The sequence below is a fragment of the Hemitrygon akajei genome, chromosome 32 (genome assembly GCF_048418815.1).
Source record: "Hemitrygon akajei chromosome 32, sHemAka1.3, whole genome shotgun sequence".
Lineage (NCBI taxonomy): Eukaryota > Metazoa > Chordata > Chondrichthyes > Myliobatiformes > Dasyatidae > Hemitrygon > Hemitrygon akajei.
In genome coordinates this window covers 6,971,983-6,991,826 of record NC_133155.1, presented here as the reverse complement: position 1 = coordinate 6,991,826, position 19,844 = coordinate 6,971,983, and the positions used below count along the sequence as shown (strand labels likewise).

The 19,844-nt window shown below is 41.6% G+C and overlaps 1 protein-coding gene across 2 annotated transcripts in view; it reads left to right on the top strand.

Moving 5' to 3' along the window:
- LOC140719717 (AT-rich interactive domain-containing protein 1A-like) overlaps positions 1-19,580 on the top strand; it is a 121,109-nt gene extending 101,529 nt beyond the window's left edge. For both annotated transcript variants that reach the window (XM_073034529.1, XM_073034528.1), the window contains exons 13-20: positions 175-307; positions 1,630-1,802; positions 6,297-6,429; positions 7,777-7,878; positions 9,826-9,919; positions 11,917-12,709; positions 13,848-13,978; positions 16,765-19,580. In XM_073034529.1, the coding sequence (XP_072890630.1) occupies positions 175-307; positions 1,630-1,802; positions 6,297-6,429; positions 7,777-7,878; positions 9,826-9,919; positions 11,917-12,709; positions 13,848-13,978; positions 16,765-18,462 (3,257 nt within the window). In that variant the 3' untranslated portion in view covers positions 18,463-19,580. The remainder of the gene's footprint in view (positions 1-174; positions 308-1,629; positions 1,803-6,296; positions 6,430-7,776; positions 7,879-9,825; positions 9,920-11,916; positions 12,710-13,847; positions 13,979-16,764) is intronic.
- Positions 19,581-19,844: the final 264 nt, after the last annotated feature.

Genomic DNA, 19,844 nt, shown 5'->3' with positions numbered 1-19,844 from the left:
CTTGCATGTTTTGTCATGGTTCATGTTAGGGGTTCCCGATCTGAGGTCCACAGACCCCGTGCTTAACGGTATTGGTCCATGGCATAAGAAAAAAGTTGGGAACCCCTGGTTTATGTGGTCCGTGGGCCATCATCACCCCTTTATAACAAAGATGACCTTTTGTTTTTGTTGCAGCTGGTTCAGGTTCCCTGCAGGGCCCGCAGACCCCTCAGTCCACCAGCAGCTCAATGGCAGAAGGAGGAGATTTAAAGCCACCAACGCCCGTCTCAACACCCCATAGCCATATGCAGCCAATGCCAGGATCCAGGTGGGTAAAGTTATCATGTAAAAGGCACACTGAATCATGTCAAGTAATCGTGTTGACCTTCTCAGTGTGATTGCGTTTCCTGGATCTGATCAGCTGATCAACTAATTCAGATTCATTTATATATCATATGTACAACATTGTGGGCCGAATGGCCTGTACCTGTGCTGAACTGTTCCGTACCAATATACTTAACAAAATTGCTCTACAACAGATTCCATTGCATTGATCATGCACCTGACCCTGACACACCTAGAAAACAAGGACACTTGTGTCTGAATGGTGTATCTGGATTTTAGTTCAGCATTCAACCCCATTGTCCCACAGACCTTGATGAACAGTCTCCTCCTCCTCGGTTTAAGTACACAACTATGCAATTGGGTGTTGGACCTCCTAACAAACAGACTGCTCCTCCCTCCCCATCTACCTCAGCACAAGTGCCCCTGTCCAGGGCTGTGTGCTGAGCCCACTGCTCTACACTCTGCTCACACGGCCAAACATCTGAGCAATCACATCAAGTTCGCTGATGACATGGTGGTAGTGGGGTTCATCACCAACATTGATGAGACGGCATACAGAGAAGAGTTGGAAGAGCTCGAGGCCTGATGCTGGGCAAATAACCTCTTCCTCGTTGTTAACAAGACAAAGGCAATGGTTATCAACTTTAGAAGAACTCGCATGACACAAACCTCTTTACATCGGCAGCACAGCTGTAGAAACTACAGGCGGTTCAGACTCCTGAGGGTGCACATTACATACCTCTCATGATCCCAGTGCATATCATACACAGTGGTACTCACCAACTTCTCTGCTTGCTGAAGAGAACTGGACATTCATACTCAATGTCATTCTTAAAACAATGCAGTGAATTGCACTGTTTGTGTGTTAACCAGCACCATCTAGGGATGCGTTAGGGGAAACCTGTAAGTGTGGCCACATATCTGAATAGTGGTTCAGATACTGCAATAGTGATTGAGCTGTGTTTGCTTTGCTTCATCCATTTCCAAAGCACAAGCTGGTAGGGTGAAGACTGGAGCTGACAACTCCAAGGAAAGTTCAATAAAGACTGTACCGTAAATAGAGGAGAGGTAAAATTGGTTTTATGGTGCAGTGATACACTGGGGGCAAGTGGTTGGCCCACTTGTGTGTTAGCAGCCCATGGAAGGGAGTATGTGACATCCAGTTGAACTGATTGCTTTTCCCACTGCCTCTTGCTACTCTCCATTACTAACTAAAGTCATTTGTTTGTCAGCTGCTGTTTATGAAATTTTACCGTCTTATCAAAGATCTGTGTTCAACTACTTTATATTTTTGTTAAAATTCAGAAGCAACTCTGTGAGTGTCCAGGATCCATTTGCAGACACCAGTGACCCAGCTTTCCAAAAGAGGTCCACTGTTTCTCAAAATCCTGCCTACCCACCCAGCATGAATACCACGGACTTAATCCCCCGTATGCCATACGAACCGAACAAAGATCCATTTGGTGGGATGAGGAAAGGTAGGAGTAGTTTTAAGATTATTTCCTGAAATGAGAACATTTTAAGAAATGACTAATGAATTGGCTGACCGACTGCTTTTTACCACACTCTTAGAGAAGTTTTGATTTTGTAATGTATGGTAAACTACAAATCTTACAAACAGTATTCGTATTTTTTCATTTGAGTTGCAATTAAGTTTGAAGCTTAAAAATCAAAATGCACGATTAGCTTGGATTTTAGTAAAAGAGACAGGAGATACGAGTGAGCTTGCTATAGAGATCCCCAGTACTTTTGTCAGGAAATGAACCTGAATAGGAGAGGTCAAATTAAATATGAGATTTTAATTCTTGTGTAGACTTTTCAACCATATTTGCAGTAATACTAATGACAAGATCCTGGAATTTAATGAAGATGGTGTTTGCTAGATCTGTAAGCTGAGAGACCAAGAATTAGACTGCACTAAACTTGGTATTGTGCAGTGATTTGAGTTAATTGTGAAGTTTATTTTAAAGAAGGGTTGTAAGAGATTGATTTTACTGAGTTTGAAAATGATTTAATCAAATGCAAAACTAGAGTCAAAGTGCACTGAGTTAAAAGTCAAAGTAAATTTATTACATACATGTCACCATGTACAACCCTGCGATTCATTTTCTTGTGGGAATACTCAAAAATCTATAGAATGATGAGCATAACAGGACTAATGATTATTGATTCAATGAGAAATTATCCAAGGTAGATTGGGAAATTAGATTTTAAAAGCTTGTACAGTAATGTAAAGCAATGTATAGTAAAACTGTAATCCACTATCCAATCAGCTTTGGCATCTGAATCCCCCATGCACTACCAGGGCCTCTGTTTCTACACTCTTCTAAAACTTAGCAAGTTCACTGGAATGCTATTGTACTACATTTAAACAAGAATTAAATTAATAAAATAATATCTGATAGTCCAGAAAATCTGCTATTCCAGCGCCACTAGATCGTAGATGTGGTGGATTAAGTGTTTTATGGTGGTGATTGTTCATTGTGTCTGATGGTGACAGGAAACCTTGTGTGGGAAAGTTTTTAAAATGGAGAAGCAGTTCCACTCTCTCAAACTTGGATGTCCAGGTCTGGTGGTACAAACAAGCGGCACAAACTGGAGTGTTTTGCTGTATTTTAAATAATTCATAATACAACAAACGTAAACTTTAGAAATAAAAACCTCAGGAAAAGTGATTCAGTCAACAAAGTGTAGGATTATTGAAAGAGCCTAGCTGTAAAATAACCTCTGCCATTTAACAAGATCACCACTGGATCTTCTATCACAGCATATTCCCATGCTACTCCCTTTTCCCTTGATACATCTAATATTTAGAAATCTGTCAATATCTGTTTTTGAAAGCAATTGATGACTGAGTTTCCAGAGCTGCCTTGGATTGAATCTCCAGCAATACACCACCACCTAAGTGAAGACATTGCTCCTCATTTTGATCCTGCCTAACACATCCCTTTGTGACTGTGATCCCTCATCTACTCTCTCCATTCCTCCAACTGCTTGTATATCTTGATTGGGCCATTTCTTATTCTTCTGAAACAGAATGAGGCCTAACCTACTGGAGTACTTCAAGTAACAGACCTCTCAATCCCAAGAATCAGTTTAGAGAAGTTTTGCTTAATTCCTTTATAGCAAGGATATACTTTAGGATGAAGGCCATGACTATATCAAAATGTATGTCTGGTCGCATCAAGATGTAATGTAGTTTTGTGGGACATCTGCCTGTACTCAAATCCTCTTCCAACAAACCCTAATTTCTATTTATCTGTTTATCTTCTGTATTTACATATTAACTTCCAGTCATTTATGTACAAGATGATTCAGACCCTTATGAACAACATTTGAAAATATACAGTGTTTCTGTGTGTTACTAGTTTGGATAACACTGTATTTTCCCAAGGTGTTTTCCATCTGCTGTGTTCTGGTCACTTGTCTCTATATCCCCTTACACCCTCTTTGCGTCTTCATGTCATCTTACATTTTCACTTTATTTTTGTTGATTGTAGATTGAGAGTAGTCAGACATTGATTCCTGTGGTTTTCACTTATCTTAGCCTACCTGCCCAAGAAGAACCCTACTGTTTTCTATCTGCGAACCAACTCAATCCAATTGTCCTCTCCGTGTTCGTCAGCCTCCTGTACAGGCTCTCCTTGAAAGTTGTTTCTAAAACCAGTCACATATCCACTTCTTTTCTACTGGAAATATCCTTAAGGAACTCCAGTAGATTTGTCAAGCATATCTACCCTTTAAACCCAAGTTGACGTTGCCCAACATTGAGGTTAGATTTGATGTCCTCCAGTACGAAGAATCTGTTCCAGAGTCTTTTTTTAATGCATTAACTAGAGCATCCACCACTTCCAAATCCTTGTCTTTCAAGGCTTTGTGATGTAAACCTTTATCAATTTATTAATCGATTTATCAATGTTTAGACCCATTTACTTGTAGTATTTCTTTACTAATATCAATTCCTTTCATTTCCTCACTTGCACATGAGCCCTGGTACATTTTTATTAGTCTTCCATGAAGACAGGCAGAAAGTATTTAATTCCTCTACAGTTGCCTTATCCACTATTATAAATTCTTTTCTCCCTGCAAGAGACCCTATAGAAGCCTTGTTTTGTTGCCATGAAGGGGCAATCTGCCAGCTTCACAATGGCACCACTCCCTTTTTCTTGTGCCTTGTGGCTTTGATACTTACTATCTCTCTCAATCCCATCAATTACACACTTTATTTTGCTGCGTACATATGGTAAGGGTAGTGTACAGCAGTCAATTAAGCTTGCAGCACAGATGTGGGAGGAAAATGCTGAAAACCCATGCAGTCATGGGAAACTTGCAAACTCCCCAGAAAGGGCTCTGAGGTCACTTTGGAGCTACCAGGCAGCAATGCTAACTATCAGTTTATTGTGTGTGTGTGTGTTTATTTATTTTTTGTTTCCTTTGAGTTTTTTTTTATTTATCCTTCAAATTCTTAAACTCCTGACAAGACAGTTCAGGTGTGCAGCAGGTCGTAAGCAGCTCTCAATAGTCAAAAAGCTATTTCACCCCTCATCCTCCCCTATTTACATATTCTTTCATGTGGTTTTATGTTAAATAGCAACTATAATATTACATTTGAGAGGTTGAACTAGACAGTCACGGAACAAATAGCAGAATATGTTGCAGTGATAGCTTTGTTTTTGCTGATCAGACAATTTTAGCTTTTTATGTTCCATGGCCTGTTCTGTGTGGTTTTATTAATATTATTAATTTTCCATTTGTGCTTTCTAAGTCCTGAAGCAAGGTCACAGCAACATTTGGACTGTAATCCATTGTCTCTTTTAGTTATTTGGAACTTTTGAACTCTTTTCAAGTTTTATGGGTTTTTAAGTTTACTTACGAGTACAGAAGGCCATGTGTATTTTAAGGCAATGGTAAGGACATTGACATCCAGCAGATCACTCCACTGCTTTGCATTAAATGAATATTTGACGGGGTAGTTACTCAGTCTATGCAGCCTCCCCAATGCCCTGCACTCGCCTGCACATTGCAGGGAGGCTAGCACAAATGTTTTCTTATCCTGTAAGTTTCTGGAGCAGGTAGACCTTAATTTCACCTTGGTAACTACGTCTTTCAGTGGTTGAAGACCATCAGTGTAGGTTCTCGCCTTGGTGTGAGAGACGAGTGCTATTGTGGCAGAATAGCTTACAATTTGGGCACATTTAATACTCTTGTTAAGGAGATTGATTGCTGTGTCTGCGGTGGGGACATTTAATTTAATTTCCATTTCTAGATATGCCTATCTTTGGCCCTTGGATCTCCATTCAGGTTAACTCCTGGCACTGAAGGTGACTTGTTTTATAAGGGAAACGTTGTCTGGATGATCTGGGAGGCAATCTCTTGAACTGAGAAAACTAACTTCTGTGCCTTGTAGGAACCAAATGAAATTACAGTAACTTCATTTATTTTTGCTGTTTCTTTAAAAAGCAACTGACATGGTGGGTAATTAGAGTTTTAAATTGAATCAAAAAACTGCTAAAATTCTGTGTCATTCTGTGACTGTTACGATGCTCTTGGCCACTGCAAAATCCTGTCCTTTCATCGGACATCCTGCACTATGATGTGCAGTGCTATCTTTGTTTGAATTGGATAGATGCAGGCGGACCTCTTATTGCAGCTTAGAACATTGTTCTAAGTAGTTGAACTGATGTGCAGTTAATAGGACAAAGTAATCTTACAATGGGCTGATCTAATAATCTAACTTTTAATAACCATAATACGTGTTAGATAAATGTGTAGGAAATTTAAAAACTGGGACCACCAAATCTAAAGTGAAGATTCCAGCTATTACAACTGTTTGAGAACAGACTATATGAGATTCTCTGGATGTTTAATTGAGCATGTTCATTTTGGGATATGGAGATAATGCAGGAAGGTAAAGTTGAGATAAGTTGAGATGAGTAGAAGAGCGGACTGATTAATCTATTTTCTGTCAACAGCTCCTGGAACAGATCCTTTCTTGTCATCTGGACCCTCTCCCAATACTGGAATGGGAGACCCTTATAATCGGCCTCCTGCAACAGGAATGGCACCACGGCAGCAGTATGCATATGGATCTGGATTTGAGAGGAGGTAAATGTTCATGGAATTCAGAAAACTGGAACTATATGAAAGCTAAGATAGAACATTTCTGTAAGCTTTCTAAGTTCACTATTCATTGCTAAATGATCATCAAAGTTACATTTTACTTTTAATCTATGAAGTTGAAATGATTTTTTGCGTGTGTTTTGTCATGACTGATAAAAGCATGCATCAAATCGGTTTATTAGGTCATTCTAGCTCTCTCCATTTAGGCTGCTCATAATTTAGGTCTCTATTCTGCTTCCTTGGCTGCAAATAAAACAACTGTAGCTTATTTGATCTCTTTTATTGCTGTATTTCTTCCAATCCTGAAGCTGTCCCTATTAAACTGTTCTGAGCTCTCTGTAGTACAATTCCATTTTAGATGTAATGCAACGTGGTGACCAGAACAATGCACAGTGAACAAGTTTAGTTCAGTTGTAGCAGAAACAACGCTGTTAGGTTCTTTATCATGGTTAATTAAAGAACAGGTACAATAATTTTTAGGCATCATATTGGCTTATTCTGCTTCCTTTTAAGGGTCCGTGGACTTGCATTTTAAGGTCCCCTTATTCCTCTGCACCACTTGTGTCCCATTTATGCATATATATCCTTGCCTTTTTGCACCTACTAAATGTATACTTCACATTGTGGACCTAATTCCTTCTACCATTTTTTGTGTTGAATTAACAGAACAAAATATACTTTCCTGAAAACGGAACCTTTCTTCCTCTTTGAAAACCACACAGCCACTTTTTTTGTGTCTCCTGCAAACGTTCCTACTGTATTGGCAAAACAAAACCAAAGCTATTGCTGTTAGCCTGCAACCGCTACAGAGATGTCACACCTGCATGACGTGCCCCAGCTTCAATAACGGCCCAAAAGTCGAATCCTTTTTTCTATCCTTCATCAGCAATTAGCAAGCTTAAATCTTGAAGCAATGAAATTAAGTGCACCCAAGTGTAAACTAAGCATTATTCAGCAAAATTGAGCGTTACCTCACTGATCAGTACAAGGTATTATGTCTGCTGGTTTCAAGTTACAAACTGCCACAAATAGGCAAGAATATGTAACTTATTCTCTTTGCTTTTACCACACCCTTACTCATTAACCTAGTAAACGAGCAATACGATGTCTGTTTTAGGATGGAGTCATGAAAGTGTATTACAGAAGCCAGAGAACAAATTATGAGCTGTACACTGTAGTAGCCATTGGTTATATCGAGAATTTTATGTATCCAGCTCTTTGGATCGGGTGGTGCTGGAATATCATGTATCTAGATTGCTTCTACCCTGTCCCCCTCGAACTCTATTCCCAACTTTCATCTTGAGCTTTCTTTCATCAACCTCACTTATTCAGGTCAGAACACGGAATGGGTCCAGAGGGGACAGTACAATCTAATGCGTCAGTAAATGCAGATTCCAGCATGTATTCTCCAAATCGTTACCCAGCTCAGCAGCGGTAAGTGCAGAACATTCTGAAAAAGCTGCATGTTTAGCCTTTAACTTAAGAAGGCCTTGTTTTTAAACAAAAGGTCTCTGCTGAATGATATGTTGTAGATTAGTGGTCGCTAACCCCCGTCGTTCGTGAGACTTTCCCAGTCGATCCAGAAAAAAAAAGAAAGAAAAATAAATACACAAATACTGTTGAGAGATTGTGTCTGGGTTGCGGGGTTTTAGTTCCATTCTTTCTGCCCAGTGCGCATGCGTGTAGCTCCCCCGCCACATGCTGGTCCCCAGCCGCCGGGCCACGAGGAAAGGATATGAGTCAGCTACACCTTTCCTCATTCCCTGTCACACCTACTGTTGAACTTGAACACACGCGAGGTCATCAGTCGCCTAAACGCAGTGACACCCTCGTGCCAGGGATCAGTGGTTGGCCTCGGATACTCGGCCGGTGGGAAGTGCCGTTGCTACTGGCCTGGAGCACAGATATTTGGGCACCGCCTCTGAACCTGTTTCGAACACCAAATGTTCGTGGGAACCCGGTGCTAAAACATTCGCACACGATCTAATTTGGGCACAGACGATCTAATTCGTAAGTATCAGAGCAGCTATCTCGCTGCGATATACTGAAAAGTTATCCCTCGAGCCAAACTTTTTTTTGGCCGATAGATCCTATAAGGTGGGGCGGGCGCGCGTCCTGTCGCACTCCTCGCTTGGTCGGTGGCTTTCTTCGGACTGCGACTGCCGCAGCCCCAACACGGGAACAACCGCACCTGGCCAAGGTGTCTGGCGGCGGGCGGGTGGGAGGTTGTCTAATGAGGCAGTGAAGCACTCAAAACTGCTTTGAACCTTGAGTCCAAGCACCCTGCACTTAAAGACAAACCCGTTGAGTTTTTTCAATGGGACAGAAGCAAGTGCTGATAGCCATGTAAACTAAATTGCGGAATAGACTGGATATAAGGAACCTGCTTTGAGTATCGCTGTATTCCGGTCGTGTTTAACCCCCCCCCAGTTGTCCCGCAAGAATATTGTCAATATTAAACCGGTCCACTGTGCAAAAAAAGGAGCGGTGACCCCTGGTGTTCATACATTATTTCTACTTCTGGGTTGTGGGGTTTTACTTCCGGTCTTTTCTGCCCACCCGGTGCACATGCGTATAACTAATCGATCTGGGGTCAATCTTGCCTTTCACTAAGGCTGAGGTAGGGGATCTTGGGCTTAAAAAAGTTGGTGACCACTATTGTAGATAATTTGTTTGACTTGGATGAGGATGAAAGAGTAATTATTGGAGATAATGTTGTTTCTTTATTTGATTACTTAACAGCTTTGGGTGGTATTTTTCCAAACCAATGTGAGCCATTGACATTGGGGACTCATTCAGATTTCATTATCAGTCAGCCATAGATGTACAGTTAAAGTATAGTGATGCTCAGCCCAAGTAAACTGCTTTTATAAATTTGAAAACTTTGGTGCATTGTTAAAAGTTCAAAGATTCAAAGTACATTTATTATCAAAGCATGTATACAGTATACAACCCTGAGATTCGTCTTCCCACACACAGCCACAAAACAAAAGAAATGCCATGGAACCCGTTCAAACAAAACACCAAACACCCAATGTCAAAAAAAAAGAACAAATCACACAAATGGTGAAAAAATGAGTTAAAAACAAAAACAGAGTCATTGGAACAGTCTAGGAATATTCAGTTTGTTTCTGTTCAGTTCAATTTAGAGCTGTGTCATTTGTTGACTGCAGGCTGCAGAGCCAGTCTGCCCCAATTAAGATGTCTCTGGTTGACAGTCTTTTCCTGACAGTTCTTTCCCAGCAGGCCAGTTATTACTAAATGGGTCTGTTCCTTACTTCGTACCAAGAGTTAATATTTCCAAAGGAAATCTAGTGGGCCTTGTTTTGTCGCAGTGTAGTTTCTATAGCTGCTAACTTTGATTTACCTATCTACAACCAGGCATGATCCTTACGGGAGCCAGTACTCTGGACAGGGAGCTCCACCTGGACAGTCGTATTCCAACCAGCAGCCTGGAATGTTTCCACAGCAACAAGTAGGTTCCATGGGCAGATAAATCTGATAAGGAACTCTGACTATGTCTCAAAAAGAACTCAGAAGGATTTGCAAATCTGGTCAGCCTCAATCAGCTGGCTCCTGTTTTAAAATGTTGGTGTTTGCTGAACCATTTGGGTCGAATTGCTGCAATCATTGGTCATCTTATGTTGTACTTCAGTGTCAGTCCTTAAATAACAGGTTTCTGTGTTGTTTTTGGCTATTAGCAACAAGAGAGGAGTAAACCTAATCCACATTAGTCAAGCTAATCCTCCATGAGTATCTTCTGATCCACACAGGGCCATCTGCACTGATGTAATTAGACTTGCAGTTCTTGGCCATTGTGGTCTTAAGGTCTCACTGAGTATATTTAAAGTGGTGGTTAATAGGTCCTTAATTAGTCACGGCATCAAAGGTTACGGGGAGAAGGCAGGAAAGTGAGGTTGAGAGGGATAATAAATCAGCCATGATGGAATGGGGAGCAGACTCAATGGGCCAAAAGGCCTAATTCTACTCCTGTGGCTTATGGTCTTATAATAGTTAATCCAGTCTTGCTGCATTTGTAAGCTGGATGTGAAATATGTCTGATTTGCGCTTGTCTTTCCATCAGTTCCCATGCTGATTCTGTAATGATCTAAAATTACGGAGCATTGATGAAACGAATAAAGTTCAAAGTAGAGTTTATTATCAGAGTACATACATGTCACCACGTACAACCCTGAGATTCTTTTTCTGTGGGCATATTTAGCAAATCTACAGAACAGGAACTGTAAACTATTATCCTGAAAGGTTATCCACATTGGATTTGAGAAGGGCATAATACTAAGAAAAGTGTTATGGAAAAGGGTCAGGGGTTCCCAACCTGCCGTCCATGGTCCCCTCAGTTAATTGTAGGGGTCTATGGCATAGAACGGTAGGGAACTGCTGGTGGGTGCTAAGTTTTACGAATTATCAAAAGCTGATGTACAATAAGAAGGAGCGAGGATCAAACATTTATCTCAAGAGTTGGACAACAAAGGGGAGGAAGGATTACTTCAATTGTACGGAGCATCTGTTGGGTCCAATCTAGATTCTTCAATTTTGTTTTGGAATGTTGCCCTAGGAGAGTTGTGCAGGCAATGGAAGATTTCAATATTCATTTTCTAGATGTTAACCAAACCTTCACCTGTTAAAATAAGAGGACATGATGCATGAGTGAGGCTAGTATCTCCTTAGATTTAGACATTTAAGGGTTAATCTGACGTATTTAAAATGAAAACTATGATGTGTGTAAACCAAATTAATAGTGGCATTTATAGAATGGAGGTATAATGTTTACAAATGAAATAAAAATGTTTTTTTTTTAAAACAGAGTTACAGAAATGTGAAAGACTTGCCCTAAAAACTCTGCTGCAGTTTAGTTGAAAATATCAAGACTGAAGTCAATGGAAGGTTGTGCATTGAGTTTTGAAGGATATAAACTGAAATTAGGGTTGGGGGATCCTGGTTTTGTTTTAATCTTACTGTAGGTTTAGCAGAATCTGTAATAGAGACATTTAGTCAGGGCATGAAGGCATACGAGGAGAATGCAGGAGAGTGGGGCTAAGATTGAAATGGATCAGCCATGATTAAATGGTGGAGCAGACTTGATGGGCCAAATGGCCTATATCTCATGGTCTTCTGCGTGCTTGGGGTTTAGTTCACCACTTGTATCACCACTGAGTGGAGTGAACTAGTTCAGGGGAGAAAATAAAACCAGACTTTAAAATGTAGCAAAACTCTCAAATCAGCGTGAGCAGGCATATTTTTAGAGCACAGCTATTCATTGGAGTTCACTTGTCCAATGTTTAAATGCCTAAAGGTACTGAAAATTGTTGTGTGTATTTCCAGCAACATGAAGTGATCTCTGCATTGCTCAAATACCTTGTTGAGTTTGAACTATCAGGTTTTAGGCTGCAAGAATCATTTTACTTGTGGGAAGTCTAAGAAGTCTGAGCATTCTTCTGTCATTTTTGCCAGAACTTCAAGCGACAGATGGATGGAACATATGGGCCTCCAGCCAAGAGACACGAAGGTGAATTATATGGAATGTCCTACTCGGCCCAGCAATCGCAGCAAGATATGTATAACCAGTATAGCAATGCCTATCCAGGTACTGATCGCCGGCCAGTGCAGAATCAGTTTCCTTTTCAGTACGGTAGAGAGAGAATGCAAGGTCCCCCTGGCACAGCCACTTCGCAGCCTGTGCCCCCTCAAATGATGGGAGGTCCGTTGCAGTCACCACCTGAGGGACCACAGGGGTCTGTGTGGCCAGGGCGAAATGACATGAGTTACAGCTATCCCAGCCGGCAAGGTCCTGGTACTCCGCCACAGGCTCCAGCATACCATGGCATGAATCGTTCTGAGGAGATGATTGGAGCTGATCAGAGAATGAACCATGACGGGCAGTGGGCTTCCCATGTCAACCAGCGTCAGCAATCTTTCACCCCCTCTGCATCTCTTCCACCAATCACAAGACCATCACAGTCTACCTACCAAACTCCTCCATCGGTGCCAAATCATATTTCCCAAGTGTCCAGTCCAGCTCCCATGCAGAGACCATTGGAAAACCGTACCTCACCCAGCAAATCGCCATTTATCCATTCAGGAATGAAGATGCAAAAGGTTGGACCGCCCATGCCGGCATCCCATATTTCTGGACCCTCTGTGCAGCCGCCACTGATAAGACGAGACATCACCTTCCCTCCCGGTTCAGTTGAAGCATCTCAACCAGTCTTGAAATCACGCCGGAGACTCACCACTAAGGACATTGGTAAGTGATTGTGGGTGTTGTTCAGGTCAAGTAGACTAGGAGCTCTTTCCCAACTCCAGAATGGAACATGGTGTCCCTTTATAAATTGGTGATTGCACGTAATTTTGAATATAACCTGTCTTTTTCTTTGGAACATTGCTTAAATATGATACATGGAATAATGTCACAATCCAGTCTATGCTTATTGTTCAAGCTGGGTAAGCTTCATGAAGCTCCTGTGTGTTGGTGGTGCATCTCCACCGACTAGTGGCTCATGTACTATTGTACAATCAGCTTGCATTTGTGACATATCCTATTATTTGTGAATAGATAGATTTTTCCCCCTATAAATTTGTTTAAAGTTTTAATTTGAGATGAATGGACCGTGATCTGACTTGGTATTTGCTTAAGAGTTTGAGTGACTGACCCTCCCTGTGCTCTTCCTCCACTGAGGAATTCTCTGTAGGTCTGCATATTTTCTGATTAAAGTTATCTGGCTCAGTTCAGCTGTAGTATGTGGCCAGATGTGAAGTTAACAAACAAGTCAAAAACTTGCAGTTTTTCCTTCACTATAACATGTTCACCATATCAAGAAAAATTACGGTTGTGGAACAGATATGGTGGGTCAAAAGACTGCCTCCAATGCATACTACCATAGAGCAGGCAAAATACCAGTATTGGTAGACATTAAGAAGTTTTAAGCAACCTAGTGGACTGGTTTGGTGGGTTATTTAAGAAATAATCAGATTGTTCTGAAATTGGATTTCAAGCTTGTTGAAGGTGGAGGAACATGGAGTTTGAGGGATGAGGTTCTGTAGATTGAGTTAAGATGGAGATGGAATGATGTGCCTTCTCCATATCACTTTCCTACTGAGGTGAGGGAAGAGCGCTGTCCGGTCTCTGAGTAAACCCTGTGGAAGAGAGATAGGATCTAATCGTTTGGATGAATTTTGGATTGAACTCTGATATGTAAAGTGGTTACTACATATTGAGTTAAGCTTTCTAGCAGGATTGTACAGGTAGCTTGACCATCTCATTAGTTAAAGGAGAGGAGAAATGTTTCAAATAATGTATCATGCACAATTGAAACTACATTGTTAATATAGTAGGCATTTCCTAGGATGTAGTTTCAGCATCATTCTTTATGTTCTATTCCCAGGCACCCCAGAAGCTTGGCGAGTGATGATGTCCCTTAAATCTGGCCTCCTGGCTGAAAGTACATGGGCCTTGGACACCATTAATATTTTATTGTACGACGATAGCAGTGTAGCCACCTTCACATTATCTCAGGTAAGTAAACACTCTTAAGACGAAAAGTAAATCCTGCATGTGTGAAGCAGAATCGGGGCATTCAGGGTTAGAGTTTGAGATTGAAATCTGAAATACTAATTAATTTTGACAAGTGGCCCGAAGGCTCACGGTGCCTCCCCAGGTAGAATAAACTTGAATGCAGTGACGACTCCACTGCCACGGTGCCTCCCCAGGTAGAATAAACTTGAATGCAGTGACGACTCCACTGCCACGGTGCCTCCCCAGGTAGAATAAACTCGGATGCAGTGACGACTCGAGCTCTTGGTTGACTTTGGGTGGATTCAAAGCCAACTCAGAATGTGATTTTAATAATGAAACGTTTCGAAGTTTCTTTGCCTTCCAACTGTTCTGACTGCAACACACTTTTCTTTGCTGCCGTCCTGATATTTTTGGAGGCCCGTACATCTGAAGTATTACCAAAAAATGTGACACTTCAATCCAATGTGTTTAACATTAAAGCTGAACTTAAATTCATTGTGCTTCTTGGTATGATGGTTCCTGTGAATTAATTTTGAGACATCACATTTGAGCCATAACACCAGCATTTGCTGTGAGTTATCAAGTGTTTATCCAGTAATTATATCCTTTAAAATCTTGTCCTGCTGATAAATGAATGTGGGATATCAGTTGTGGAGTGCTAGGCCAGGCTTGGTAGGGTAGAGGTGGAAGTATGCTTGAAAAGCAGGACCAGAGAGTGGTTACTACACCACCCTGCCATTCACTGTCCTTTCCAATGGAAATGTCAGACTTTGTTCCTCCACAGTTTCCTTTGCTTTTACTGTTGGATTTTAATACTCCAGTATTGTTCTTGGGACATTATTGCTCACATGTCATAATATTTTATAATCATGGTTGTGCGGAAGGATGAAGTCAAGTAGCACGTTATCCATTGCCCTTTTGAGTTAGACAAAGGTGATTCCTGTTACTAGTCAGGAAGTCTCCCAGCCTTGGACTGCTGTGATTCATCAACCTGTCCATTTCATTCGGGTCACAAGGTAACTGATGCAAGATGAGGTTTGGCATTTAAAGGTTGGGGCTGAATCTAGTTCGAGCAGACCTGAATGAGCCTCACTGAGAAGGGTGCAAGGTTTGCTTCTGGAATAGGAAAATTATTCCATTGCGAGGAGCTAATTGATGCCTGATTTTTAATGCGAAAATGAGTTTGCATGATTTGAAGTTGGCTTTCTTTGGCAAGACCATACAGTAGATCAGTATACACGTTTATTTCCCTGGTGACGTGCAAAAAGACCCATTGGTCTGATTATTAGTAGCACTAGGAACTGAATTTACAGAACCCAGTCATCCATTGTGTGTCTATTGATGTAATTGTGATGCTACATGGGGGTTAAATATTGTTAGGTGTAAGCTTGTAGGCCAAATCAAACATTATTTGTCTTCTCCAGTTAGTCTTGAAATACAGAAAAACCATGCAAGTTGTTGAAAGAAAAGACATAAAGTCATTTCTCCCCCCACCACCACACACACACGAGAAAGAAAGAGTCCCAAAGCCCCAACCCCTCCCTCGTACAAAAACCAACAGATTGCCCACCCAGAAAATGTCAGCTGGAACATAAACCCCAACCTCCCTCCCTCCCAAAACTTTTAACGTATCCCCCACAAGGGGGGGGGGGGGCATAAAGCAGCGACAAAAAAAAAATTGTGTCCGATTCTTCAAATGGTATCAGGATGGAAGAATGGCACTTTGTGAAGAGATCGGGGAAGCAGAAGTTGTTCTCAGATCAGAAAAGGTTCAAGGGAGATTTGATAGATGTCTCAAAACCATAAAGGACTTTGACAAGAGTAAGTTAGAAATAGTTGTGCCCATTGCTAATCAGAGTACATACATCAAAAGTAATTGGTAAAAGAATCACAAGGGAGTTGAGGAACTATTTATGCAGCTTGTTGTGATATAGAATGTATATATGTATAAAAGATGTTGAAGCAAATTCAATACTAACCTCTTAAAAGGGAATTGGATGTATACTTGAAAGTGCAAAATTTGAAGGTCTCTTGGGGGGTGGGGGGAGAGAAGCAAACAAATGGGACTAATTGGATAGCCCTTTCAAATAGCTCACAAGGACACCATAAGCTGAATGGTGTCCTGCGCTGTAAGACTCTCTGAATTGTCCCGGCAGGGTTTGCATGAATAATGACCTTGATTAAGCATTGCCTGTGAATCTGTATGCATGCCTTCAGAAAGGGAGGTGAAATTGAAAAGAATACAGTAAAACTTCCTAAAGTAGTTAATGAGTAAAAATGGTGATAATTAGTTTTATTCAGTATTAATTTATGCAGTGGAGCTCCATTGGTGTCACCACAGGATGATTGCAGTTTTAATCTCTTGAGGCTCAGCATGGAGTCCATGCTCCCAAGCTTTCTGTTGTTAATACAAAGAGTTTGTATGAAGCAAAAGGTGACTTGACTGGAGTTTTACTTATTCACTTGGGAATGAGTATTCACTTCCTGGCGACCCTTGAAAATGAGGTTTGGAGCTACCATTTTGAGCTATAATTCTTGAGACATGCTGTATATAGACGGTTGAGTAAGCAATCGCAGAATTTAAACTACTGATACCAAAAGTGCAGTGGTACTGTGTATTTGTGAATTGAAAATTGAGTCAGCATGGGATCCCAAATCTGCTTGCCACCCTTACGCGGGACTCAAGTTAAAGGACACCAGGGTGAAGTTTTACTGAAGCCAGCTCTTCACTGCTTCACAGTGTTGTTCTATGCTTGTCGCCTCACCTCTGTTTTTTTTTCTCGTAGTTACCTGGATTCTTGGAGCTTCTGGTGGAATATTTCCGGCGATGCTTGATTGAAATTTTTGGGATTCTGAAGGAGTACGAGATTGGAGATCCTGGCCAAAAGACACTCCTGGATCCAGAGCTGTTTGGGAAAATACAAGAACCATTGGGGCCTGAGGTGGAGGACGACAGGGAAGACATCAGTGAAGAGGAAATGGCAGCTAATTTAACTGAAGATGCAACAGTCGCTGAAAGTATGGAAGAGAATCCCAAGCACGTCAGCAAGTTTGACAGAGTTCCTGTGAAAATGGTTAGAAAAGCTGATGTGTTTGTGGTGGATAACTCTGATAAATTGGGCAGGGTACAGGAATTTGACAGTGGCTTGCTCCATTGGCAGATTGGAGGAGGTGACACTACAGAACACATCCAAACTCACTTTGAGAGTAAGACGCAGTTACCCGTGCGGAAACGAACCCTGGCCCACAAGGGATCCACGAAAAGGTACACATCTGAAAATAAAAAGGGGGCAGAAGGAAACCTCGAGGCAACAGGAAACGGCGAGGAGTCTGAGAAAAGCATAACTGCCACCATGGATGATGTTCTGTCAGCGAGGCCTGGCTCCTTGAACAAGGAAGTGGCTAACGGGTCAGTGGAGGGGGACACAGATAACAACAAGTTTCCTTTTGCTATTCATCAGGCACAAAATCATAAAAATATCAAAATCCTTGAGGACGAGCCTTGCAGCCGGGATGAGGTGCCATTGTGTTTGATGGCCGACTGGCAGGACTCTTTAGCAAAGCGGTGTATTTGTATATCAAACATTATTCGCAGCTTGTCGTTTGTGCCTGGCAACGATGCAGAGATGTCAAAGCACCCCGGCTTACTGCTCATCTTGGGCAAGCTCATCTTGCAGCATCATGAGCACCCTGAACGGAAACAGGCGCCATTAACGTACGAGAAGGAGGATGAGGAAGATGAAGGTGTGAGCTGCGATAGTGATGAATGGTGGTGGGACTGTTTAGAAGTATTACGGGAAAACACTCTTGTCACAATGGCCAATATTTCAGGGCAGTTGGACCTGTCTCTGTATCCAGAGAGTATCTGCTTGCCACTTCTGGACGGATTGTTGCACTGGGCTGTGTGTCCTGCAGCAGAGGCCCAAGACCCTTTCCCAACACTAGGCCCCAATTCAATGCTCTCTCCCCAGAGACTCGTCCTGGAGAGCTTGTGTAAACTTAGTATCCAGGACAATAATGTGGACCTAATCCTGGCGACGCCTCCGTTTAGCCGCTTGGAGAAACTTTATGGGATACTGGTCCGGCTCATTGGGGAACGGAAAAGCCAGGTGTGCCGTGAAATGTGTGTGGTACTGTTGGCAAATCTGGCACAAGGAGACAGCCTGGCTGCCAGAGCAATTGCCGTTCGTAAGGGAAGCATCAGTAATCTACTGGGCTTTTTGGAGGATAGTCTGGCAGCTACTCAACTCCAGCAGAGTCAGCCCAGCCTGATGCACTTGCAAACTGCACCTATTGAGCCAACGAGTATGGACATGATGCGGCGGGCAGCCAAGGCCTTGCTAGCAATGGCAAAAGTAGAAGAAAACCACTCTGAGTTCACGTTGCATGAGGCACGACTGCTAGATATCTCTGTATCGCCTCTCCTGAACTCACTGGTTACAAATGTAATTTGTGATGTACTCTTCATGATCGGCCAGTCATGACAGCTGTGGGAACCTTACTGTGTGTGTGCGTGAGTGGAGATCTTTGAATCGACTGTTTCTGTCTTTATTTATGCAAAAACCACCTCTGTTCCCAAAACTTGCCCCACCCATTCTTAGTAATGGAAGGATATTGTAGTCATTTTGATCAAGTACCAGAGGGGGGAAAAACATATGAATGTTTGCTGCCTGTGTATAAGTCAGAATTTTTTTAACCAAAGTTGCTGTGTCACTTGCAGCGAGTTTGGGAGAATGCCTCGTACTTGGGCATCCCTCCCTGGAGGGCCCTGTTTCAACATTTTTATGGTAAATTTTGGAAGCTAAGTGACTTGGGAAATCTTGGTTCAGTGCTGTGCTCTTGGATTGTAATTCAACCACTGGAAAGTGGCCCATTAGAAGCTGTCGTATACATTATGCAGGAGACAGCCTAAACATTAGACCCTAAACATATGTAACCTTTGACCAGCTGTAAACAATATTTCACATTGAACAATGCTGGTTTGGCAGCGAACTGTAGTTTTAAAACATTTTTTAGTTTACAGTAAACGTGAAAAAAGGCTTTTCCCCTTCTCAAAGTATCGTGTGTATCTACAACTCCCCTTGATTGTATGAACTTTTCCTCTTTCTCTTCCTGACTGATTTTAAACTGCAGCCACAGCCCATGAGCTGTGATTGTATATAGAAGTTGTACAATGCACATACCCTCAAAGTTGGTTGTTTTTTTTTCCTTCTCTCGTAGAATGAGGTTTACAATTTTCATGACATGGTCAAGCAAAAAGTGATAGCTTTTATTTCCATCGGCCATATCCTGCGAGGGTAATGTACAAGTTTCTGTATGTATAAAGTTGTGCTCTAGTTCAAGGAGAGCAACAGATCACGTTTTTCCTTTATAATCAAGGTGTGGAAAAAGTTTAGGTTCAGTTGAAGCTCAAAAATAATGAAGAAACACAATTTGAGATTTTTCAGTGCTATGAAATCTGCATATTTGTATTTCAGACAATGTAGCTAAAACTTGATGTAAATTCCTCCTTTTTCCTTTGGCTTAATGAATATCATTTATTCAGTATGAAATCTTTATACTATATGTTCCACGTGTTAAGAATAAATGTACATTAAATCTTGGTAAGAGCTGTGGAGGTTTTCGTTTAATTCCACAGGTTGAAAAGGATGCATCTGTAGATGTCTCACAAATGCGCGAGGGCTAAAGGCTGAAGATAAAGCCCTTTGGATTTCTGGACTGCATTGTCAACTGGGCCCTTCCTGCACCTTTGCATGCCAGCATCTCTGGCCTATAGAAAGAGCAGTAATTAGATGCCTACTCTTTTACATGCATACAGTTTCTTGTGGAATATATTCAGAACTCAAGTGGAAGAAGCTGTGATCCA